Source organism: Aricia agestis, chromosome Z (assembly GCF_905147365.1).
Source record: "Aricia agestis chromosome Z, ilAriAges1.1, whole genome shotgun sequence".
Lineage (NCBI taxonomy): Eukaryota > Metazoa > Arthropoda > Insecta > Lepidoptera > Lycaenidae > Aricia > Aricia agestis.
In genome coordinates this window covers 6,556,532-6,583,719 of record NC_056428.1, presented here as the reverse complement: position 1 = coordinate 6,583,719, position 27,188 = coordinate 6,556,532, and the positions used below count along the sequence as shown (strand labels likewise).

The window sequence follows — 27,188 nt, the reverse complement described above, 5'->3', positions numbered from 1 at the left end:
GAAAATGTCATTTTATTCGTGTTTTATTGAATACCGAGCAAAGCTCGGTCAAATAGCTAGTTATTATTAAATATAGTTATTAGATAGATGACTTAAATCATGATTATATTAATGTAATGATCATTAAAATTGCAAACCGTAAAGGTAGATAATAATTTGGTTAGAGATCTTCTTGGGTTAAAAATTTCATTTAGGTAAAATGTAAAATTTAATGTAAGCAATTGAGCTTTTTTCAATCGTTTCTAAAAATTAATTACCGGTATAAATCAGTAACAAGCTGGCTAGCGGCTCTCTCTCTTACAGCTACTTGAGATGTGGCTGGTTTATTTGGTTAAACTGCTACGTGCTTACATGTCAAGATGCAGTTAACCTGCTGCTCTCACGAGAAGATCTTGCGAACTTGAATCAATCCTTATTAGTAAATAGTAAGTCGTAGTTAATTTATGACTCATTGATCATATAACAAATTATTAACGGATCAGTCACGAATCACGATGTAATATCGACAATCGAGATATCATACTACAGTCAGCACGTTTCCCGTCTCTCTTACTCAGTAATTCATTGACTGAACTACGGTGAACTTGTGTAGTCTGTACCGGCTAGAACTGTCAAATAGTCAAATCAATTCGGCTGTCAAAAAAAAGATTTTCATGTTTCAGTAAATGAAAATATTATTTTCCTGTAAATAATAATTGTAAAAAGGGTTCTTAGTGCTATTTATTTTATTTATTAAAGATGAGTGACGGTGTGAATAAAAGTAATAATAAAAAGGAGGTTCGCGTCTGGTGCGACGGATGGTAAGTAATTAATTATTCGCAAATAAAAAACTTCGCCTTTTTCGTTAAAATATTGTTTATTTCCAGATTTTCTAAATGTGGGAAATTATAATATAATTTCCGGAACAATATTAAAGCAGCCCAGCCTAATTTACGTCGTCATATGACTCAGAAAAATTCCAAAATAATGATAACATTTTTTGTGAACTTTATTTTGTTTTGCATTAATAGCAACTGAAATCAAAATAAATACCTTTTTAAATATTCGGCATACAATTAGTAAATCCTATATCATTAATTATGCATAAGAAATGCAAGAAAATGTTTTATGTGAGGTTATAAAAGATATGAAATGAAAATTATAATTCTGTGTTGATATTATTGATTTTCAAAGAAAAAACTTCTTTTTATTCCTTTACAGCTACGATATGGTACACTTCGGTCATGCAAATTCTTTGAGACAAGCGAAAGCTCTGGGAGACATGCTCATTGTAGGAGTTCACACAGACGAAGAGATAACTAAACATAAGGGGCCGCCAGTATTCACCCAGGAAGAGCGGTACAAAATGGTGCGTGCAATCAAATGGGTTGACCAGGTGGTGGAGGGAGCACCGTATGTGACTACGCTAGAGACGTTAGACAAGTACCAATGTGATTTTTGTGTGCATGGAGGTGGGATATGACTAATTTTAGAATTATCTTCGATATGAATGCTACACACACAATATTTATCATGTGAGATTGGTCCATAGTCGTTAGCCAATATGATTTGGCTTTTAGTTAGGAATTTTAATCATAGGGAAATTTATTAAGGTTTAGCTTCACAAAATTCATGCCATTGAGCAATGCCTTAAGTCAGTCATACATTTTTATTTCGTCTTCCAACAGTGAATTTAACAGGAGTCTAGGCTAAGGACCCAGAATTTTGAATGCATGTTAAATTTAATGTACATGAATTATTGTAGTGCTATAAATTGTCAGAAAGATAGTATTCTAAAAGATAAATATTGAGTGTTTAGTATTCAGCTTAGTGTATATTGTTTAATTTAAAACTGAAACCACAGAACGGCAGCAACAAAAAATAATAGAACTAAACTGCCACCTCCTATATACTATTGTTAGTGTAACATAGTATATTTTTTACTTCTTTTGTGCATATTATATTGTAAATATATTACAATAATTTGCTGAAGACACTAAGGCAAGTAATGATAACTATGACTTATGAGTTTGTAAGGATGGATGGGTATTTGTTAGTGTTGATGCAACCATTTCTTAATTTAAAAAAGACTGTCTACAAAAGAAACCACTCAAGCTCAAATCAGAATAACTGCCTGACCATTATTCTGATTTAACCCTAATAGTCTAAGCGATAAGTTGAGAATGGCGGAATATAGAGATAAGGGTCATAAAAATATGTGCGATAGCTCATTAGATTCCGGAAGACGTCTAGAAAAATGTATCGGAAGTGTGTATTAGCACACAAAAAATTGCAAAAGCTATAAGCAAATTAGGTTGTTAAAAAAAAGGTATTACGTTTTTTGTTAAAAACTCCGAAACTATTAACATTTAAGAAGTTTAAAAAAATATTCTTAAAGAGGAGGAAATTTCCATAAGAAAACTCCCAACTCCCGGAATTCTATCTCTATTATTTATAATTCTAATTTAACGCTGAAAGTAAGCCTCCGCGCGGCATTTTTAGGTAGCGCGCGCGCCTCAAAACCAAGCACATCACACTGATTATTTTTTTAAAGGTATTAATTATTAATTTAAAAATTTCCAAAACTTATGGTGTATTCCGAACACTTCAAAAAATTTGCTCCCGTTGGAAATTTAACTTTAAGTTAATTTTTCAACAAATTAGACAAATGTTAACTAACGAATTTTTTTCGAACTTCCGTCCTTATTGTACTTTAAAAAAATCTTAAATAATTTTCGTAAAAATTTTTCACTTCGTGGAGCCCTTGATATGAACATACTTAACAAGATCACGCCATAAAAGTTAAAAAAAATTTAATACTTTGTTTATAATAATTTTTTAACTTGAACAAAAAACTAGAAATCCAACTAATATTGTCAAAAAAAAGTGGTTTCATTTATTATCACTTAATGAGGGATTTTCATTTATATTTTTAAATTTTATTTTTAACAATCATAACTAGATGGCGTATGGATAAACACTTCTAGATTTTCTATTGGTTCCTCACCGATCTGAAATTATCTGCAGGTTGGCACCACTGTCTACATATGGGTTGTGTTTCCAAAAAATATCAGTGTACTGTCAAGTGTGACATAAATCTAAATACCCTAAGCCTAAGCGTTCATTGGCCTAAGCTATTAGGCCAGTATACTGGTAACAGTTTAGGAACACGCTGACACGTCAAACTGAAAACTGACAACTGAAAGAGTTTTGGCGGGCATGTCACTTTCAAACTTCTTCTACTTTTTATTGTTGGTGTGGTTTTTATTATTTTTTCCCAAATTGTATTATTTGGGTTTTTGATGTTAAAATATTAGCCATTAAATATCCGTTATCTTGCACAAGTGCAGGTAAGATGTTGTCAAAACCAAAATGTATAATTCCTGTAACATTTGGTGTAAATATCGGTAAATAGGGCTATTTCTTCCGTGAGTTTTAGCTAAAACATCGTTATAATAACTTTATTATCCTATTCATTGAAATATTATTGCGTCTTTTTCAAATTGAAATGTATCAAGTTTTACATTCTTTTGCCCAGTTTTGTAGCAATTATTGATGGTATTCCCTGGTATTACCGATAGTTGTCTACCCATACGCCATCTAGTTACTGAAATAGAAACTGTTTGACAATCAAATTAAAAATACAGGAAAATCCCTCATTCAATGAAGGACATGTATTAACTAAAAAAAAATTGCTAATAAAAATTTTATAAACCAATGTACTATTTCGATGCTTTTTTTAACAAAAAATTCTTACCTTTATTCTCTTGTAAATATTATGATTTTAAGAAACAATTTTTTTTCTTAAAAACAATATTTTATTGTTTATAATCGTTTTTTTAATATTTCTATTGTTTAAATTATTATTTTAGAAAAAAAAATCCTCTTAAAAATCATGATTGATCGTCCTCAATATGGTTATAAAAACAAAAAAAAATATCAACAAATTGTTTATTAACTTAACAATTTGTTAAAAAAAATCTGAACTTTTTTATATTCTTTTTCTGGAACTCCTAAAAAATACAAAAACAACAATGTACAACAAAGTGCAGATTTTTTTTAAAAGGTGCAACAAAAAATCGAAAAAAAAATTTTTTATACATTTTATTTAAAGTACAATGAGGACGGAAGTTCGAAAAAATTTCGTTAGTTAACATTTGTCTAATTTGTTGAAAAATTAACTTGAAGTTAAATTTCCAACGGTTCGAAGTGTTCGGAATACACCATAAGTTTTTGAAAATTTTAAATTAACATTTAATACCTTTAAAAAAATAATCAGTGTGACGTGCTCGTTTTTGAAATGCCGCGCGGAGGCTTACTTTCAGCGTTAAATTAAAATTATAAATAATAGAGATAGAATTCCGGGAGTTGGGTTTTTTATGGAAATATCCTCTTCTTTAAGAATCTCTTTTTTAAATTTCTTAAATGTTAATAGTTTCGAAGTTTTTAACAAAAAACATAATACCTTTTTAATTTCCATTCAATGAAGGACATGTATTAACTAAAAAAAAATTGCTAATAAAAATTTTATAAACCAATGTACTATTTCGATGCTTTTTTAACAAAAAATTCTTACCTTTATTCTCTTGTAAATATTATGATTTTAAGAAACAATTTTTTTTCTTAAAAACAATATTTTATTGTTTATAATCGTTTTTTTAATATTTCTATTGTTTAAATTATTATTTTAGAAAAAAAAATCCTCTTAAAAATCATGATTGATCGTCCTCAATATGGTTATAAAAACAAAAAAAAATATCAACAAATTGTTTATTAACTTAACAATTTGTTAAAAAAAATCTGAACTTTTTTATATTCTTTTTCTGGAACTCCTAAAAAATACAAAAACAACAATGTACAACAAAGTGCAGATTTTTTTTAAAAGGTGCAACAAAAAATCGAAAAAAAAATTTTTTATACATTTTATTTAAAGTACAATGAGGACGGAAGTTCGAAAAAATTTCGTTAGTTAACATTTGTCTAATTTGTTGAAAAATTAACTTGAAGTTAAATTTCCAACGGTTCGAAGTGTTCGGAATACACCATAAGTTTTTGAAAATTTTAAATTAACATTTAATACCTTTAAAAAAATAATCAGTGTGACGTGCTCGTTTTTGAAATGCCGCGCGGAGGCTTACTTTCAGCGTTAAATTAAAATTATAAATAATAGAGATAGAATTCCGGGAGTTGGGTTTTTTATGGAAATATCCTCTTCTTTAAGAATCTCTTTTTTAAATTTCTTAAATGTTAATAGTTTCGAAGTTTTTAACAAAAAACATAATACCTTTTTTTTTGCAACCTAATTTGCTTATAACTCTTGCAATTTTTTGTGTGCTATATACACGCTTCCGATACATTTTTCTAGACGTCTTCCCGAATCTAATGAGCTATCGCACGTATTTTTATGACCCTTATCTCTATATTTCGCCATTCTCAACTTATCGCTTAGACTATGAAGCATACTAATGCAATAAATATATTATTTGAATAGCAATCCTCTTGGACCTTGGTGCAGTTCAATGATAACTGTTCTGATTTTTATGAAATTTTCTTGGGTTTAAGACTTAGGGTTAATTTATTGTGAAAAAATATTGTTCTTATATGATATACATAATATATAGGCAGATCCCAAAATAAAGCTACTATTAAACAACATAATGTCAGTCCCTCGCAGTTTTAGATTAAACAATATTTTCTGAATTCCAATAATTATAGAATAGAAAATATGCAGTTGTTCTCATTTAATTTTACTATTAACAGCAAATATAACAATTTTGACCTAGGCTGCCAGTTTATTCCTAGCCCTGTTGCCAAGTATCAAAGTCTGTAGTACCTATAAGGCCTTATATAACAATACTAATCAATTAGTTTATTTTTATAACTAAATATCACAAGTAATAATACAACAGTAGAAATAATATATTATCATGTTATTAATGATATTATAATATCAGAATGTATCAGAAACACAAAACAATATATTTTTTTTATAAATCAATGTTATTTTTCAAATGGTTTTAATTTTAAACTATTTCTTAGTAGTTTGCTTGTCTGAAATATGTTAAGTTTCCAATGCTTACATACAAATATTTTTCTTACAGATGACATCACAGTTACAGCAGACGGAATTGATACATATCATTTAGTTAAAGAAGCTGGTCGATATAGGTATGCATATATATATATATTTTTTTATGGTCCTGAAAATGGCGATCGAGCTTAACACCTGGCTCGGTCGGAAGATCTTCCTTTCCGGCCCCCACGTTTATCCCACTTATCCCACAGTACATTTGCATAGAAAAGGGTCATGTTTGTATTTCATTACTGTACGAAGTCTAGTAAGTCGTCGTTTTTTCAATACAAACCATAATGATAATAGATTACTGATTAGTGATTAACTGATTACCATGGACATATCAGAGGAGTTTCAAGTTGTTAAAATAGACGGTCCAGTACACAAAAGCACTCTCTATTCCTTTACTCTCTTAACCCAGTAGTCTAAGCGATAAGTTGAGAATGCCGAAATATAGAGATAAGGGTCATAAAAATACGTGCGATAGCTCATTAGATTCGGGAAGACGTCTATAAAAATGTATCGGAAGCATGTATTAGCACTCAAAAAATTGCAAAAGTTATAAGCAAATTAGGTTGCCAAAAAAAAAGGTATTACGTTTTTTGTTAAAAACTCCGAAACTATTAAAATTTAAGAAGTTTAAAAAAAAAGATTCTTAAAGAGGAGAAAGTTTCCATACGATAACTCCCAACTCCCGGAATTCTATCTCTATTATTTATTATTCTAATTTAACGCTGAAAGTAAGCCTCCGCGCGGCATTTTTTGGGAGCGCGCGCGGCTTCAAAACCGAGCACGTCACAGTGATTATTTTTTCAAAGGTATTAATACCTTTGAAAAAATAATCACTGTGACGTGCTTAATATTTAAATATTAATTTAAAAATTTCACTTCAAAGAATTTGCTCCCGTTGGAAATTTAACTTCAAATTAATTTTTCAACAAATAAGACAAATGTTAACTAACGAAATTTTTTCGAACTTCCGTCCTCATTGTACTTTAAATAAAATCTTAAATAAGTTTCGTAAAAATTTTTCACTTCGTGGAGCCCTTGATATAAACATACTTAACAAGATCACGCCATATTTTTTCTTTTAAATTAATACTTTGTTTATAATATTTTTTTAACTTGAACAAAAAACTAGAAATTCAAGTAATATTGTCAAAAAAAATTTGTTTCATTTATTATCACGTAAATGTTTTCATATCAATGAAGGACATGTCGCACTGCTGTATTAAATATGTGTATGATATAATAAAAAATCTTAAATATATGTATAGTATAGAAGTATTAAATATATATATCCGTTGTCTGGTACCTGTAACACAAGTCCTTTAGGTACTTAGCACGGGGCCAGACTGACGTGGTGTGAAGCGTCCATAGATATTATTATTATTATTATTATTATTATAGTAAACACAGTCTTCCAGTCTTCTTATACAGGCGAAATCTAAACATGATTGTTAAAACAAATACCATGAAACACTCCTTGAGATTTAAACTTCTTGACCTTATCACATGGCACTTACAAAATCAAGTCAAGATCATAGATCAAAATCTAAAGAAAAATAAAAATATCAAAAGAGTCATAATCAAATCAAAATTCAAAAGAACATGTAGAAGATAGAGGTGCCTGTTCGCTCGCCGTCTCGTTCTCTTTATCTGACTGCACAATAGATGCTGACTTCTTTGCCATCATTACCAATAATCGAGCTCGCTGCATGATTCATCTAAAAAAAAAACAATTGGATTTTTTACTTTTGAGTAGAAAGTAAACTAAATAAAAAATTACCTATAACGTATTAACTGAAAAAATAATAATTTATGCAAGAAGTCGTTGATTATTTTGCTATTACTGTAAATTTATCTAACCATAATATTCAACTAAGGAAGCTATGAACACGAAATACCTATATATTACAGATTATACACCAAAAAACTTCAAAAAAGTTATGATCCACCAACAATGTATTATGTCAAAAACTACTAAACAAACCCACAAGAATGTTCTAATTTTAATTAATGATCTAAATTTAAGACAGTATGAATCAGTTATAGTGAAGTAACTTAAAATAACACGTGCGTTTTGATTTATTCTTCACATACCTGAGTCAGCAATACCGCAATAAGTCGAATTAGTGCGTTCCAACGGTAGCTGCGACACGTCCGTGCTTTCCAAGTCAGGGATGCAACTAAAAATGGCGCGGTGTTGCAGACGCTGATATCCCCCCCGGTCCATCCATCCATCCAACCATCTATAGTGACTTACAATGCAGTCTCGGAGTCGTTTCTTGCACTATTTTTACGACGGTCTTATTGACGCATAGAGGAAGAAATTATCTATCTTTTAATGATCGAATATCAAATTCGACACATTTTGAGTTACGACACTATTGTAATAGCAGTGCGAAGTATTAACTAAAAAAAAATTTCAGCCATTTGCTAATAAAAAAATTATAAACCAATGGACTATTTCGATGCTTTTAAAAAATTTTTTTTCTTACCTTTATTCTCTTGAAAATATTATGATTTTTAGAAACAATTTTTTTTCTTAATAACAATATTTTTTTGTTTGTAATCGTTTTTTTTTATATTTCAATTGTTTAAATTTTTAGTTTAGAAAAAAAAATCCTCTCAAAAATCATGATTGATCGTCCTCAATATGGTTACAAAAACATTTTTTTTTTAATCAACAATAACTGTTTATTAACTTAACAATTTGTTATAAAAAAATCTGAACTTTTTTATATTCTTTTTCTGAAACTCCTAAAAAATACAAAAACAACGGTGTACAACAAAGTGCAGAAATTTTTTTTTGAATAAGGTGCAATTAAAAATCGATTTTTTTTTCTAAACTAATAATTTTAACAATTGAGATATTAAAAAAACGATTATAAACAATAAAATATTGTTATTAAGAAAAAATTGTTTCTAAAAATCATAACATTTTCAAGAGAATAAAGGTAAGAAAAATTTTTTTTTAAATCATCGAAATAGTCCATTGGTTTATAAATTTTTTAGTAGCAAAAGGCGGAAAAAATTTTTTTTAGTTAATACATTGATATGAAAACAATTACGTGATAATAAATGAAACAAATTTTTTTTGACAATATTACTTGGATTTCTAGTTTTTTGTTCAAGTTAAAAAATTATTATAAACAAAGTATATTTTTTTTTTTTACTTTTATGGCGTGATCTTGTTAAGTATGTCTATATCAAGGGCTCCACGAAGTGAAAAATTTTTGCGAAAATTATTTAAGATTTTATTTAAAGTACAATGAGTACGGAAGTTCGAAAAAATTTCGTTAGTTAACATTTGTCTAATTTGTTAAAAATTAACTTGTAGTTAAATTTCCAACGGGAGTAAATTCTTTGAAGTGTTCGGAATACACCATAAGTTTTTGAAATTTTGAAATTAATATTTAATACCTTAAAAAAAATAATCAGTGTGATTTGCTCGGTTTTGAAGCCGCGCGCGCTACCTAAAAATGCCGCGCGGAGGCTTACTTTCAGCGTTAAATTAGAATTATAAATAATAGAGATAGAATTCCGGGAGTTGGGAAATTTCTTATGAAAATTTCCTCCTCTTTAAGAATCTTTTTTTTAAACTTCTTAAATGTTAATAGTATCGGAGTTTTTAACAAAAAACGTAATACCTTTTTTTGGCAACCTAATTTGCTTATAACTTTTGCAATTTTTTGTGCGCTTCCGATACATTTTTCTAGACGTCTTCCCGAATCTAATGAGCTACCGCACGTATTTTTATGACCCTTATCCTTAAATTTCGCCATTCTCAACTTATAGCTTAGACTACAGTGGAACGGACGACCTACACGACTGGCGAGAGACAGGACCTACTTTTTACAATCCCATCCGACGACGACTTGTCATACAGTGATCTGGCGGTGTTGTCATAATGTACCAAGTGTGAGTTTTTTTGTTTGACATTCGATCGTGAACGCGTTTGGCGTTTACAAATATTTTGTATGGGAGCTGGGCTCACTCCCGTGACCATCGCTAGGTGGAGCTGTACAAATCCCATACAAAATCTTAGTAAACGCCAAACGCGTTTACGATCGAATGTGAAACAAAAACTCACACTCGGACCTCAGACTTCGATATAACTCGTTTCCAACGCGGGAATCGAATCCACGACTCCAATCAATAGCCGCGCACTAAACCACTGGACCACGGAGACGTTATTATTAGGCTTATAAGTACATAATATATGCGTAGTTGGCTCACTTTCCATTGTTTATGCAGGATATATTATGTACTTGAAACATCAAACACTTTATTTATTGCTAAATTACAACAAATAAAGTTTCGTATTGTGATAACGGTGGCTATTGACTATATTTAGTATCGTGCTAATTTTAATTACTTCATGCATTTCATTGTTATCGCAGTGGAAAATGTATGGTGTATAATGCCACCAATTACGAGGTAAACATGGCTATTGTAAGTGCGACTTTTAAAAACAGATAACGACCAGTAGAAAATACATTTATACAACGTTTCGTCAGTCACTATAAAGACCCTAAGACTTTTTACAGACGAACAGCACTTGTCGACGGCAGCCGTCGACAGTTGACTGCTGCCGTCGACTACCGTCGGCGCGTACCGTCGACAAGTGTCGTTACTCGTTCGTCTGTCTAACTGCGTTAAAAGATCCACTCTGTGTAACGTTATATTTACTCAGTTTTTTCACCACTAGCTAGCCACACTACAATTTCAGACAAGGCCAAAAAATATTAAAAAAATCGGCCAAGTACGAGTTGGACTCGCGCACGAAGGGTTCCGTGCACGGAGCTCATACAAAGAGGAGCTGGCCTAAGCAACTGTGCACTGTGATTTTCAACTAGGTCCTGACGTCATCATTGTGGGCGGGGCTTAAGTCAGTACACTTTCAGCGTTTGTCAGGTGCACACGTAACGAGACTCCCAATAAATTGGTGTTTTCTGCGTATTTAACAAGAAAAGGATGAAGTATTTTACAATGTCGAAAACACTCAGACAGACATTCTGATAATATAAATACCATCACATTTCATTTGGAAATAATTTTAAATGTAATTTAAATATAAAAGTTCAAGAACATTTCAGCTTTCAGCGTTAATTATACTACTTGACACTAGGTGGCCAAACCTGTGAAAGATAATACAGACGTAAATGCGTATAATTTTGCATAAGTTTATTACAATAATCATACTTGAATACTAAAAACCGTTATACCGTTATACACATTTAATAGCTAAAACCGTGATTATATAGCTTTTATTCTGATATTACTTATAAACCGCCATCTGTCGTCACCTATGATAACTATTTGAAACGTAAAAAATATCCAGGGCCGTAGTACGTCCCATAATATTCAAGACAAAATGACATCTAGTGTAAGATAGTTGAACTACGTAGTAACATCAACATCGACCTAAGCTACGAGGGCTGCTATTTATGTATCCGGAACTGGCCACTTACAAGAACAATATTTAAAAAGTAATTACAACATTTGAAAATAGAACTCTTTGGTTGAAGAATACATTTTGTTTCATGTGACTGTCAATTATTTTTCCATTGTGGCGTCATTTTGAAAATTGCGTGTCTTCATTTGCCATGGATTTAACACGTGAACATTTTCGTGCAATGATTTACTACGATTTTCGGCGTGGGCTAAATCAACAACAGTGCTTTATTCAACTCACCGCAACTTTTGGAGATGAAGCACCATCGAAAACCACTGTTTATCACTGGTACAGTGAGTTTAATCGTGGGCGGTCTATGCTCACGGATGAAAATAAAGAAGATCGCCCAAAAACAGCTGTTGTCCCACAAAATATAGATGCTGTGCGGGAACTAATAATGCGTGATCGTCATGTTACATATCGCGAGATAGAGGCGTCCTTAGGCATAAGTATGACGAGCATACATAAGATATTACACGAACATTTGGCTGTAAAAAAAATATGTTCGCGTTGGATTCCGCACAACTTGACAATCGATCAAAAACGGGCTCGTGTCGATTGGTGCAAAAAAATGATAAAAAAATACAACCGTGGTACGTCAAAAGCCGTTTATAATATCTACACAGGTGATGAATCTTGGATCTATGCATATGACCCCGAAACTAAACAACAGTCAACGGTGTGGGTGTTCCAAGATGAGCCGAAACCAACAAAAGTTACTCGTGCAAAAAGTACTTTGAAGCAAATGGTCGCCTGTTTTTTTGGAATTAATGGACATGTGGCTACAGTGCCATTAGAGAATCGTAAAACGGTTAATTCTGAATGGTATACGACCATTTGTTTACCAGAAGTCTTTGAAGAAAGGACAACCGACAACGCAGAATCATATTACATCACGACAATGCTAGCTGTCACACCTCAGCTGAAACAACTCAGTTTTTGGAGGGTCAAAAGATCGAATTGACTGGTCATCCGCCGTACAGCCCTGATTTGGCACCTTACGATTTCTTTTTATTTCCATACGCGAAGAACAAATTACGTGGTCAACGTTTTTCGAGCCGTGAAGAGGCTGTTGATGCGTTCAAAATGCACGTTTTGGAGATACCTCAATCAGAATGGAAAAAGTGCTATGAAAATTGGTTCCAGCGTATGCAAAAGTGTGTCGATCATCGCGGCGAATATTTTGAAAAGCAATAAAACCATATGATATATGGTTTTATTGCTTTTGATATATGTTTGTTTCTTTTTTTAATTCCGGATACATAAATAGCAGCCCTCGTAGTAGTTTGGCTTTTAGCCGATAGATGAAATATTGAGAAGTGGGCGAAGCTTGACACCCCCTCACCCCGCAAATTGTCACGCGTCGTTTCATATTAAGGAAACTTGATTACAACACCTCCACTTAGTATTAGCTCCGTGGTTCCGTGCCACAACAGAGCAAAAATATGGCTGAAAATTGTGTTTTTTGTATGGAACCCCCCTTAATTTATTTAAATTTTATTATAAATTATTAAAGTACAAATAAACCTGAGTATTTCCTGAATATTTCAAGTGCCTATGTATTGCCGTTATTGATATCGAGAAAAATATAGCAAAAAATCAAGTTTGTTGTATTAAATAGCTCTCCTTAAATATTTAATTTATTTTGTTTCTAGTAGTTATTTGTTGTTATAGCTAATAGCGGCAACAGACATACACAATATTCAGTGAAAATTTCAAAAGTATCTATAGCAGTTCTTGAGTTACAGCCTGGAGACACACAGACAGACAGACGGACAGACATCGAAGTCTTAGTAATAGGGTTCCGTTTTCAAATTCAAATACTTTATTTGCAAACCAAGTATACAAACAAATTTAATGTAAGTACAAACTTAGTGCCTTGTGCAGGCGCTTGCTTAAAGAATAATTTTAAATAGTTATATTTATATAATATTGTATAACTTATACATTTTGTAATATATTATATCTTATTTACATATATAACTATATTATTTATTAATTGTACTTATTTTTTTCTTTTTGTGTACGGGACCCTAAAAACTATAACGTCTAACTGCCGTACTCAGAGACGAAAATTAATTACTTAATAATTGTATTATTTTCTGTTTTTATTATCTGTCAAACTCTTCATTAAATTAAAGCTTAATCATCATTAAATGTCTCTGAGTGCGGCCGTAAGAACCTAAAAATATCGCGTGGCACGTAGATTTTTAGTAAAAAAAAATCTCATACTTTCCTTTTCTTTCAGGGAAGTAAAAAGAACTGCTGGTGTGTCCACAACAGATTTAGTTGGAAGGATGTTGCTGCTAACCAGAGAACATTTTAAGTAATATTTTTTTGCATTTACACTAATACTGAATTTCATTAATTTGAAAGTGTCTCTGTATGTCTTTCTACCCGCCCTGTGTGTTACCTTTTTACCGACTTCCAAAAAGGAGGAGGTTATACGTTCGGCTGTATGTATCTTTTTTTTTGTATGTTCAACGATAACTCAGCCGTTTGTCATCCGATTTTCAAAATTATTTTTGTGTTGTATAGGGTTTAACTCGAATTTGGTACCATGTTCACAAAAGTGGTGATCTGATGATGGGATCCTGGAGAAATCGAGGAGACTACTTGAAATTTGTATAGAAACATATAATGATTTAAATTTTTTCTGAAGCATTCGAGGTAAATGCTACCAAAAAGTAAGGTTTCGGCCCAGGTTATACCCTGGATCCGAAGGTACCCAACAGAACTTTTGAATCCTTATAGATACAGGTTCGGGGATTTCGGCGTTGTTGAAACAACTGAAAGCATAAGCCAACACAAATTTATTTGATCATCATCATCAAAATCATAATTATGCCGTCATCACATTATGACCCAATTATTGATGCTTTTCGTGATATTTTGCATCGAAGCAGATGTTTTTGATGATTATTTCGCTGTTTGTGGACCGATTTTCAAAATTCTTGTGTTGTTGTATAGGATATAATCTTGATTTTGTATAAATATAATTGCGAAAATGGTGAGCTGATGATGGGATCTATGAGCAATCGAGGGAAATCCTTGAAATTTATCAAAAGACTCATAGTGGTTAAAATGTTGTTTCTAGTAACTTAAACATATGTTACGAATAAGAGAAAGTTCATACGAAGGTGTCTCTTGGTCCAAAGGCACTGAACAGAACTCCTGAATTTACCACAATTTCGCTTACAGAAACAATGTGAATAGTTAACATGTGAATAGTTAACATTCGTAGTGGTTATTTACGCATAAAACCTTATCTTGTAGTTAACTAAAAAGAGTGAAATTATTATTTTTAACAAAAAATTAAAACCGACTTCCAAGGTAAAATCATAGAGTTATAATGGCTGGTCTCTGGTAAAATCAATAATAATATGAACTAAAAAGTATTAAATAACTCTATAATAGTGCCTTTTTCAGAATTCGTCTAAATCTCATCTATTTCTGTACATACTACAGTCTTCATTACTTTGAAGTCGGTACCAGCTAATTTCCTGTCAATCTTATTTATACTGGCTGGTTCGTCAAATGCAAGTTCTCATTATGTGAAAGCTGATACGAGAAGCTTACCAAAAGTTCGAAACGTAACGTTCGAACGCCATTGAAGGTCAAACAAAGGGTAAACATATTTGTTTAAAAATATAAGTAACTAATGGGTAATTTTTTCGTTTATATACAGAAAAACGATCACTGACCTTATTCCTTGAAATGTTTTTGTAATGAGCAAAGTTGAAAAAAATGGACAATCCCCATTTGTAAAATTGGCTTTGTAAATCCTGAGAATAACTCCTAAAACGTGCAAGGTCACAAACTCATATATTATACCTTACCTTTTTATAATATTACCTATAAGTAATATCACTTACTCTCTTTGCCATGTTTGTATAGATGTTTTTTATTTCTCTTTTTATTTAGGGATTTTAGCACACACAGTGGCTATGTCAATCCCATCTTGCTAGTAAATTAACTTTAAACTGTTTTCCTAAAACAAAGAAATACAAGACTGTAAGTATAGATAGTGCATACACTTGTCTAAGGTAACATAACTTTCAGGAGAGGTGACAAGGAGTATACGGTGGCGTTGGAACACTCGTCCAACCTCGGCACGGACTCCACGGCGCGGTCACCGTACACCGGCTGCTCCCAGTTCCTGCCCACCACGCAGAAGATCATACAGTTCAGCAGCGGCCTGTCACCCAAACCTACTGATAGAGTGAGTACAAGGGGGAGTACCCTTAAAAATTCCCCTAGGGCCAACCACATTATGTCATACATAATTTCGATTTTTTTAGGGTTCCGTGTATTTCCCCTAGGGCCAACCACATTACGTCATACATAGTTTCGATTTTTGTCACGCTTTTTAAGGGTTCCGTACCCAAAAAGTAAAAACGGAACCTTGTTACTAAGACTTCGATGTCTGTCCGTCTGTCTGTCTCCAGGATGTATCTCAAGAACCGCTTCTGAAATTTCACAAATTGTGTATTTCTGTTGCCGCTACATATACTAAAAACAAAATTAAAATAAATTTTAACATAATACCGTATATATATTTTTTGCTTACGCCAAAACTTAATTAACCTTTGGTTTAAGACTTCATTATAAGTGAATCATTAACCATTATCATTAATTAGAATGTATTTATAGCGATGCAGACAATTTCTGTATTTAACATTAACGTCAAAAATTTTAAATGACGTATTAAATTAAGTAAAATTTAAGCAACTAAAGTTTATAACTACTATGGGAGATCGCAGACGACAGACTTTTTGTGCGATCGAGTCTGCGGCGCAGGAGTGAGCCCATTGAGATGGGCCGTACCGGAGCTCAGCGTGCCGGGGCTCATCGCAAAAATCCGTCTCCATACAATTTGTATGGAAGCGGATGCGCGTATCGCACACTGTGTCGGGGCGCAGCGGATTTCCGTCAATGCGACAAGGCCCGGCAAGGCCCGACAAACCCGCTGCGCCCCGGCAACAGTGTGACCACACTTCACATAGATTTCCACTTTTGGTACGTTTGAGGTCAAATGAATGATGATTTAGTAGTCCAAATTTTTTTGTAAATTTTAATACAAGATCGATATTATACAGGTTGCAATTAAACCTACCTGCCAAATTCTTTTTTGGGCTTAGGTATCATTAGGTGAGTCCATTAAACAAAAAAAATAGGGTGTTAATTTTTTTACAATAACATATTTTATCCCAAAAAAAAATCGATGCACAATGGTCATAATAATTACGATATTGCGACCGCTAGTCCATCGCACCGCACAGATATGCAGTCGGAAGACCCGTTATGCGTAGGGGTAAAGCGGGGGTGACGCGCGGGGTGGGAGGCGGGAGGCCCGCCGGTCGCCGGCGACCGTTTAGTACCACGCGCGTAGTTGTATAGCTAACACGTAATTATTTTGTTTGTCACGGCCCCCCCCGGCCCCCGCGCTTTAATTAGTGTCTGTTACAATACAATGTACCCTAACCCACGATCGAGTGTTATGAAATGTGGAGGTGCTACATTTTGAGTGGCGAAAGTTTAAACCCAGAGACTGTACGAGCAAGAAAGCCTTCCTCGTCTTCGTAACAGCTGATTGATGATTCGCGAATGCAGCAGCTGTACCCTGAATCTGAATCGCGAGACAATCAAAAACTCGGATTATGGACAGTTCGCACTTCGCAACGGCTGCACACGCCTAGCCAGCCTCGACGACATGCCTCTGACGAGCTTAAAAGTGACAAAGCTGTGCTTAACAAACTTTTAAAGTCTTAAAGACAATGTGCAAAACGCGCTAGACTCTGCTTAGAGCAAAACGGATTGCAGTTTGAACTATGTTAAGTGTAGACAAGATGGAAGTATATAAGATTTAGAGGTGGGTTGTTTTGATTTCTAATTAGTTGTACAGTGTAGATAAGTTAATCAAATTTTATAAATACGCCTAAATGCAAAGGATGTGGTTTAGATTTAAGTATTATACATTTCTAAAGTGCTTATTTTTCGTAATTAAAAAGTTGTACTTTTCCATTCTTTTGATGTGTATCAATTAATTTTATTCTAAACATACTTGTCTACGTCCTTTACATTTGACGGTCCTAAGTCCGTCAAAGTATGAAGGGAAAATTCGCAACTTATGATAATAACAAGAATCAAGAATGTCAATGGAAAGGCGGGGCGGGGCCGGGCCGCGCATGTGTCCATATTTTGTGGTGATTGGTAGGATAATATTTTATTTTTAACAAGGATCAATATATTCAAATTTGGCAGGAAGGTTAAATTAAAAGGAAAAAAAAACAAATAATATAAAAAATTAAAACGCATAATGAAGACCGTCCATATAAACATTTTAGTTTTATTTTAGTTTCAACCACGTAGAATACATTGATTAATAATGGTAGATTTTCGGTAGAATCTAAAACACGGTCTAGTAGATTTTAGTAGAATATGGCAACATTTTTGATATATCGAGTCACGAGTGATTTAAGAGTGGCCATAGTGGAGCTATCCAAAGTACTCAAAATCCGTCAATGCGATGCGGCCTGGCCCGGCAATAGTGTGCTATAGCGCATTTTGCGCTGCGCTGAGCCCCGATCCGCCCCGGCACGCGCCGACAAAGTGAGCGCGAATTTTATGGGCGCCGCAGACTCGATCGCACAAAAAGTCTGTCGTCTGCGATCTCCCTATTACTCATAAAATTAATACAGATATAGTACCTTTTGTGGTAATTATCCCGTTTAATGGGAGGAAACATGGCTAAAGTGTGAAAAATATTAAGTTTAATTTAAATTTGGAGTTTCCAAGTAATGTAAGATCGCTGGACCGATTTAGATAATATTTGAATCAAATACAATATATTAATAATAATACTCCCCACACCGGTTTCGGTGACAGTGGCCGGTTTCATTGAAACCAGACCAGGTACGCAGGAGTAATTTTATAGTGCCCAAGTGTGTGCGCAGTACACAAGAGCACTCTCTATTCCTTTACTCTCATAACCCAGTGGGACGGAAGACCGACACGACTGGCGAGAGATCAGGCGCAGGACCGACTTTTTACATGCCCATCCGACGCATGGATCATCTTACTTGTCAGACAATCAGGTGATCAGCCTGCATTGTCCTAACCAAACTTGGAAATAACATGTTTGCAACGCGGGATTCGAACCCACGACCTCCGGAGTCGAGAGCGACGCTCTAACCACTAGACCACGGAGGCGTTGACAAGACAATATATTATGACTGTGTATTAGAGTTATAGAAACTACGGAGCGTCATAAATCAGAAAACATATCTGTACCGCTTCAAGTGCAAAGAGAGCCCATCGTGCAGGTGTGATACTAGTAAAATAGAAAATGTGCCTCATCTTCTAACAGAATGCCCAATATACTCGAGGCCAAAATATGATCTGGAGGTGAAAATAGGACTAGAAATAAATGTTAATAGCATGACGGAAATTGTGAAAGATAAGAAAAATAGGGGAGAATTTTTGCCATATTGTGTTAAAATAATAAAAGAAGTAAATAGTATTAACAGAATAGAATATATAAGTGGAAGATAATAAATTGTGTAGACATAGGACGATATAAATTGTATTAAGAACATAAATCCCTCGAATAAAAATCAGGGACAAGAGCATTGTTAAAAAAATAATCAGAATACATATAATACTAGATGATGTCTGTGTGGATCATGAAGCTAATATAGAGAGGAGCTGGCCTAAGCAACTGTTCACTGTGATTTTCAACTAGGTCCTGACGTCATCATTGTGGGCGGGGCTTAAGTCAGTACACTTTTAGCGTTTGTCAGGTGCACACGTAACGAGACTCCCAATAAATTGGTGTTTTTTGCGTTTTTAACAACGAAAGGATGAAGTATTGTGTTTTACAATGTCGAAAACACTCAGACAGACGTTCTGATAATATAAATACCATCACATTTCATTTGTAAATAATTTTAAATGTAATTTAAATATAAAAGTTCTAGAACATTTTAGCTTTCATCGTTAATTATACTACTTGACACGAGATGGCCAGACCTTTGAAAGATAACACAGACGTAAATGCTTATAATTTTGAATAAGTTTATTGCAATAATCATACTTGAATACTTAAAACTGTTATACCGTTATACACATTTAATAGCTAAAACCGTGATTATATAGCTTTTATTATGATATTACTTATAAACCACCATCTGTCATCATCTTGGATAACTATTTTGAACGTAACAAATATCCTGGACCGTATTTAGAATTACATTATTAACCGACTTCCAAAAAACGAGGAGGTTGTATTTTTATTAAGTATCGCAATGACAGTTTGTTTGCTAATGTTGATTGTTGACGCGCGGCTGAGATTTGGCCAAACAAAAACGTTTTTGTTTGCGGACATTTCTTTTAAGTTTTTGTTTTAATTTTTTTGTGATATTAATGGGTAATATGTGATATTATTATAGTAATCGATTAATAAAATACTAGCTGAATCACATTCATTGATAAAATATTACCACAAATTTTGGATTCGCTCAAAAATAAAAAAATAACTGAAAGAGTTGAAGCTGCCACGGGGTTGACCAAAAACAAGGTAATACCTTTAATGTACAGAATTGATCGATTACCTATAAATTAATGTTATCAGAATATTTTTGCTAACGCTACTTTTTGAGCAAACAAAACTCATTGCGATCCCATTTTGATCGCGCATGGATTATCATCTTTCATGTACTTACCATCGAAGAAATTGCTTCATAGCCCATAGGCCCGAGGCCGCCTCCCCCCTTCCCTATTACCTCTTAAAAGGCCGGCAATGCACCTGCAGCTCTTCAGATGTTGCGAGTGTCCATGGGCGACGGAAGTTGCTTTCCATCAGGTGACCCGTTTCCTCGTTTGTCCTCTTATTTTACATAAAAAATCGGTGAAAATACTAATCCTAATTTTATTCACTGAACTTATTATAATTAATAATATACATTTTTTAAAGTTCTCAGTACGTCCCATAATATTCAAGAATATTCAAGAATTTTGACATCTAGTGTAAGATAGCTGAACTACGTAGTAACATTAACATCGACCTATTTATAATATATCTATCTATAAATTATCACGCGTCGCTTCTTAAGGAAATTTGATTACGACACCTCCTCTCTATATTAGCTTCATGGTGTGGATATATAGTTTGTGCGTTTTAAGATGATATGGGTGACACATTATAATTGACAGTAGTAGGGAAGTTAATCGATACTTTAAAAATATCGAATCACTTCGTAAAGGACAAGGGTACAAGGGTATGAAGACGGATTTTTTTGAGTTCCCAGCATAATTGTTCTCATAGAAAAAGTTGTTAATTTTGACGGGCTCATTTGATGGTTTCAAGGATAACGGTGTTAACACTAACATCTTGTATAATGTAATACAATAATTAAGAATACAAGTATTTTTTGCGTCGTAGGCTCGGACTAACCTGTATAGTTATGTTCATATTATTGTAGTAATGTTACAAATATTCGAATATCGAATCGGTAGATCAGAAGCCGGAAACTCGAGCGCGGTCCGACCTTGTGTAATATGTATTTGATGCGTAAAAACGATAAGTATTTTGTACGGCTTTAGTTTAAATGCGATTATGGGTGCCGAAATATATCTTGTAGGTACTAGATGACACCCGCAACTCCGTTGCGTTAAAGTTCGTATGTCGCGCGGGAACCGTACATTTTTTCGGGATAAAAGGTATTGTACGTCCTTTCCCGAGACTCAAATCATCTTCATACCAAATTCCAGCAACATCGGTTCAGCGGTTTGGGCGTGAAAAGGTAACACCGACACACAGTCAGTATTGATTATGAAAGTGTAGAAGGGATATAATTATTACCTATGTATTAAATATGTGTATCATAATATTATAAAAATCTTAAATATATTATGATATTATCTTATATCTTTAAACGAGCAATGCAATTCTTGTATATATATATATATATATATATATATATATATACTTATATAATTGGAATCTCGGAATCGGCTCCAACGATTTTCATGAAATTTAGTTTATAGGGGGTTTCGGGCGCGATAAATCGATCTAGCTAGGAATCATTTTCAGAAAATGTATTTTTATTCGTGTTTTATCAATAGTCGATAAACTGAAAAATATGACTCTTCCTAACATCAAGTCCTTCAGCACGGGGCCAGACTGACGTGGTGTGAAGTGCCCATAGATATTATATTCGTCTAAGGTTGCCCATGTTCGACGTCGATTGTGCAGCTGCGCTGTCATGGTATTAATCATTTCGTCATGAGGGATCATGTGGTCCACCAATATGGAGAAGGACCAATTAAAACTAAAGACTAAACTCTAAACTTTAGAGTCTAAAGTATTGGTCCATCATGAGTAATTTTAATTCGGCAACGGCAATTGCGACTCCTCTAGTGTTACGGATGCGGTAGTCGCCTCGTGTTGAATGTCAAAATAATCTCAATATTTTGAGAAAATAATTATAATTTAAATTGTTAATTGCCTTAGCATTCTTAACATTAAAATAACTTACAAGTATTTATAGCTTTAACTAATGGCCTTTTGTTTGTTTTGTCAATCAACACGTGTTTTTCTCGAAGGTCCCTTGTTTCTAAAATAAGTTCCTTTATTATTAGTTAGTACGCACATCTTATATTATTATGCGCATTTAGTTGTTTACCATGTAACATGCGAGTATGCAGTATGCAAGATAGGTACATAATGCAAAAGAAATAACTGTACATAGGATATACATATTACCTACTTAACAACTCTTCCTTACTAAACATGGTAAAGCTGACAAGAAGTAGATAATATACAAAAAAAAACTTTAAAGTCAAACATTAAAATTAGATAATGCAGGCAGTTTAGGCATTACGTTGGAAAAGATATAAGTACATAAAATAGATAACGTCCGGAACTCCGTTGCGCCAAAATCGTTTATCACCCGAAATTGCCCGGGACCCGTACATATATATCGGAATTTTACCAAATTTCCACAAAATCTATTTAGCGGTTTGGGCGTAAAGAGGTAACAAATAGACAGACACACTTTCGCGTTTATAATATTTGGTTAGATTAGTGATACTTAAACTTGCAATATTTTTTCAGGTGGTATACGTAGCGGGCGCTTTCGACCTCTTCCACGTCGGTCATCTTGATTTCCTGGAGGCTGCGCACGCGCAGGGCGACTTCCTCATAGTAGGGTTACACACCGACCTCGAGGTCAACCGGTACAAGGGCTCCAACTACCCCATAATGAACCTCCACGAGCGAGTGCTGTCCGTGCTCGCGTGTAAGGTGAGTGATGATTAGAATGTTTAGTGTATTATGTTATATGTATACGCTATCGGCTATAATAAAGTTAACCAGAATTTGTATGCTACAATTATAACATTAAGTATAACAATAATTAATAAAGTGTACACGACGAATCGAAGCGGCAACGGTTATTGATCCCCTGTCAAAAAATTTGTCCTATTTCATCGTCTTCTACATAAACCGCGATTAATAATGAAGCGACAGATGTTTCTAGTCTCAGGGCGATAATATCGTAATTTGCATACTGGATTAGACCTGAGTATGAAGTAGGTAAATAGTTTTGAACTCAAAACGTTGGAGGTTTTATTGTAAGAGTAACGTAACGTTGTGGTAACCAAACAACTCTAAACTGACCCTGTGATAACCTAACGGCGTCACAGTAACACGCAGATCGCGAGATAAACTGTCTAATTCTTCAATAAATAAAATATTGGCACCATTTATTGTGTAAGTGCCAATATTTTTGCGTTGCAATTGTTAAAATAACTAAAGCAAAATTTACTTTCACATTTGTAGCTTTTGTTTGTTTCTTGGTCAGGATAATTAAATCGACAGTTTGTGCTCGATATGGGGGCCCAATACTTATTCTTCGAATGTCGTTACTCGTTTCGATCGCAAAGTGTCTGCTTTTGCGTACCCACATGACCACCGACGACGTATGAAAAGCGCCCATTCTAAAAGTTTGTTTTTGTACTTTGTACAGACTTTTAGAACGGGCGCTTCTCATACGTCGCCACCGTACGCCACCTAATTACGGACTAAAAGACAAAATTATTTAACATGGCCAATGAAACTGCCCGCCAACTGCATATGAACTTTTCAGCCGAGTCTCTACTCGGCAGCTCGGTAGGTGTGATTAGGCCCTGTGACTTAACATAACCCACCGCATTGGGTAGGTTCATAATCTGTCTATTCGCGATTCTTCGCGAGACAGTGCTCTCGGTTAATTTCATTGGGAGAAATCAGGAACATACAAACAGATCTCGATCAACACTGACATAACTCACTAAATAGCATACGACCGCCAACTGCTTACAAACTATCTCTGTAGCCCTAGCACGGCCACCAGTAGAAATGCGAAAGTATGGACAAACTGTGGAGATAAACTTAAGGTAGCGTTCCGATCTTTTTTCGTTCACAAAAATTCAATTAAAATGCCACTTTATGACAGAATATAGTCCTAAAAATTCAAATAATATTCTACTTTATGACATATACTATAGTCTGTCATAAAGTGGCATTTTAATTGAATTTTTGTCGGTCGCGATTGGCCGCGGTAAAGATCGGAACGGCACCTTAAGTTTATGTCCACAGTTTGTCTATAGTTTTGCATTTCTACTGGTGGCCGTGCTAGGGCTACTGGTGACATTGCGGTTGGTTCTATAACAACTGGTTACATAATATTCCAGTACGTGCACGAGGTAGTGATCGGCGCGCCGTACGAGGTGACCGCGGAGCTGATGGAACACTTCAGGGTGGGCGTGGTCTGCCACGGCCGCACCCACATCGCTGCCGGCGCCGACCACCGCGACCCCTACATCGTGCCCAAGCAGCGGGGCTGCTTCAAGGTCAGTTCACATAATTAAAAAGTCAAAAGTTGTGCAGTGTTCGATGTTCAGGCCATTTAGCCGAAACTTTTTCGTTTTCGCTTCATTATAGAATCTCCGATCAAGACGTGGGAGAGCCATGCTTCGGCACGAATGGGCCGGCTCGCCCGGATAAATACCACGGGCTCACAGAAAACCGGCGTGAAACAGCGCTTGCGCTGTGTTTCGCCGAGTGAGTGAGTTTACCGGAGGCCCAATCCCCTACCCTATTCCCTTCCCTACCCTCCCCTATTCCCTTCCCTTCCCATCCCTACCCTCCCCTATTACCCTATCCCCTCTTAAAAGGCCGGCAACGCACCTGCAGCTCTTCTGATGCTGCAAGTGTCCATGGGCGACGGAAGTTGCTTTCCATCAGGTGACCCGTTTGCTCGTTTATTTCATTTAAAAAAAATGTATGGAATGACATAAGACGAGTCGAACGTCAGCGTCATATTAACGAACGCTTATGTCAATTCCATACATTTTACGATATAACGAAGCGTAAATGAAAAGATTTTGGCTCACCCCCCAGGTCTCTGTGCCTGCCCGTTGCATGCGCCTTTGCCCTCCGCTACTGAGCGAGGAAGCGGAGGATATAGGCGCATGTGTACAGCAACTACCAAGAACGTGTCATTTGAACGTTCTACATAACGACTGTACTGATAAATAATAATTTACCTACAGCGTGACGTTGTGCCCGTACACTCCTCTCGTCACCACAGAAACCAAAATATCGAACACCACATCTTCCGCTTTCGTGTTTGCCAGAAATATTAAGGGCCTGTTTCACCACTTTATGATAAAGTTCCTAATAGGCTATTCATAATTCACACACCTGGAATAAATACTGGAGTCTCAAAGAGATTTTCAAAAGTAACTTACCAGTTAGCATAAAAACAAAAACCATGACGAGCTGCCTGCTACCGTGTCTAACTTACGGTTGCCAGACATGGAAATACACAGCTAAAGTAAAGAGAAAAATTATTACATGCCAACGAGGCATGGAAAGAAGCATGTTAAAGATAAGAAGAATTGAAAAAATTAGACATACAAAAATAAGAGAGGAAACAAAAGCAACGGATGCTTTGTGCTACGCTCATAAATTAAAATGGAAGTGGGCCGGCCATGTAGCCAGATTGTCGGATGAACGTTGGACCATAAGAGTGACACGATGGAATGGCCCGCTCGGTAAGCGTAACAGAGGCAGACCGCTTAAAAGATGGGCAGACGATATTAAATCTATAGCCGGGCCACGATGGACAAACATAGCCCAAGATAGAGAAAAGTGGGCATCTCTGGAGGAGGCCTTCACCCGCGGAGGGGTTCTGGATGATTAATAATTAGTTTAATTCCTACATATTTAGTTTTTTTTATTCTTAGTGTAATAATCGTCTATTGGCGGCTCTCGACATAGGCGAACGCGTTGGCCAACGCGTCTGCAGACGCGTTGGCCCAATGTGTAGAACGGGCGTTCGCGCGTTGGCCAACGTCTAAATACCTACGGCCAACGCGCGAACGCCCGTTCTACACATTGGGCCAACGCGTCTGCAGACGCGTTGGCCAACGCGTTCGCCTATGTCGAGAGCCGCCATATGAAATAAAGGCTTTTTTTATTTTTTATTTTTATTTTAATTCACAACTTTTTTGACAGATTCTCCATACTTGATCTGTCAAGTTAATTGGTGGATAGCCTTATCAGGAAGTGGTGAAAGAGGCCCTAATACTAAATGTACTGCAAACTGCGGGCAAGACGGAAGATGTTGCCCGCAGCGCCGTTGGAGCGCGCACGTTCGATGCTGTAACAAACTATGGACGGACGGCGCTGCTCAAGCGCGCGACTTTAAAAAGCAACTACTACCCCCATACATCTTCAAACGCGCGGCGCTCCAACGGCGCTGCCGAAACGCGTAACGATAAAACCAGCCTAAAAGGACTAGATTCTAGAAGATAAAGTCGTCGGAGTGATACGTGGCGATAAGATAATATTCTAGCGCCAAACTAAGCCTCAGTAACAATATTGACTTTTCAGATCCTTGACTCCGGCAACAATATGACAACTGAGGACATAGTGCAGCGAATAATACGCCATCGCCTTGAATTTGAAGAGAGAAACAATAAGAAGGAGCAAAAAGAAATATCTATCATGAAGTCCGCACAGAAGAATCATCTGAAACAGAACGGCAACTGCGACGTCAAAGTGTTTCCAGGATAATTTTAGTCTTTATTAATATAAAAATATTAATCTAAATTAGCCATAGAAAATGTTTAGCCAAATTACGTGTAATTCTCGTAGTCATTTCTGTGTTTTTGCAGGAGTGCAAAGCGCCCTTAATGGAAAACATTAGCAACTAATTTCCCATACAAATTGGGCCTTAGAAAAATAAAAATAGTGAATAACTATACAGTTATACACGTTTTATATGAAACGTCACATCACAGACAAAAAAGGAGGATTGTCGTTAACATGCTCAGGGTGAGAATTGACAAAAATCATGCTGTCTCACTCGCTCGCGATCGAGCACACAATTATTCTGCGGATTGAACAAAAATAATTACGAGAATTGCCCCTCTGTTACAGTTAAATGATTATAATTGATGTAGTGTAATTTAAATTTAATTATTATGTAAATGTTATAATATAAAGGCACAAGCTATATCTCCAACAACATTCACTCCTGTACCAGATCAAATCGTAAGTCTTCAAGTAGTTTGATCGTAGCAAACATTGTTAAAGCATCTTGCGCCAAAATACCATTGTAGTTT

At 35.0% G+C, this 27,188-nt stretch overlaps 1 protein-coding gene across 2 annotated transcripts; it reads left to right on the top strand.

Annotated features, from left to right (window-relative positions):
* Positions 1-537: 537 nt before the first annotated feature.
* Positions 538-27,188, top strand: LOC121739312 (ethanolamine-phosphate cytidylyltransferase). 2 transcript variants are annotated; one of them, XM_042131699.1, is made up of 8 exons: positions 538-800; positions 1,201-1,451; positions 6,081-6,147; positions 13,762-13,839; positions 15,579-15,735; positions 22,630-22,818; positions 24,249-24,407; positions 26,455-27,188. In XM_042131699.1, exons 1-8 carry the CDS (start codon positions 739-741, stop codon positions 26,635-26,637), a joined length of 1,146 nt encoding a protein of 381 aa, XP_041987633.1. In that variant the 5' UTR covers positions 538-738; the 3' UTR covers positions 26,638-27,188. The 2 variants fall into 2 exon arrangements, with proteins under 2 accessions (XP_041987633.1, XP_041987632.1); XM_042131698.1 differs by having other exon boundaries at positions 539-800; positions 15,576-15,735.

Excerpts from the sequence above, each read along its gene's own strand:
- LOC121739312 (XM_042131698.1), top strand. The coding sequence starts at position 739 with ATGAGTGACGGTGTGAATAAAAGTAATAATAAAAAGGAGGTTCGCGTC. Across the intron at positions 801-1,200 it reads CGCGTCTGGTGCGACGGATG|CTACGATATGGTACACTTCG; the intron begins GTAAGTAATTAA and ends ATTCCTTTACAG. Across the intron at positions 1,452-6,080 it reads TGATTTTTGTGTGCATGGAG|ATGACATCACAGTTACAGCA; the intron begins GTGGGATATGAC and ends TTTTTCTTACAG.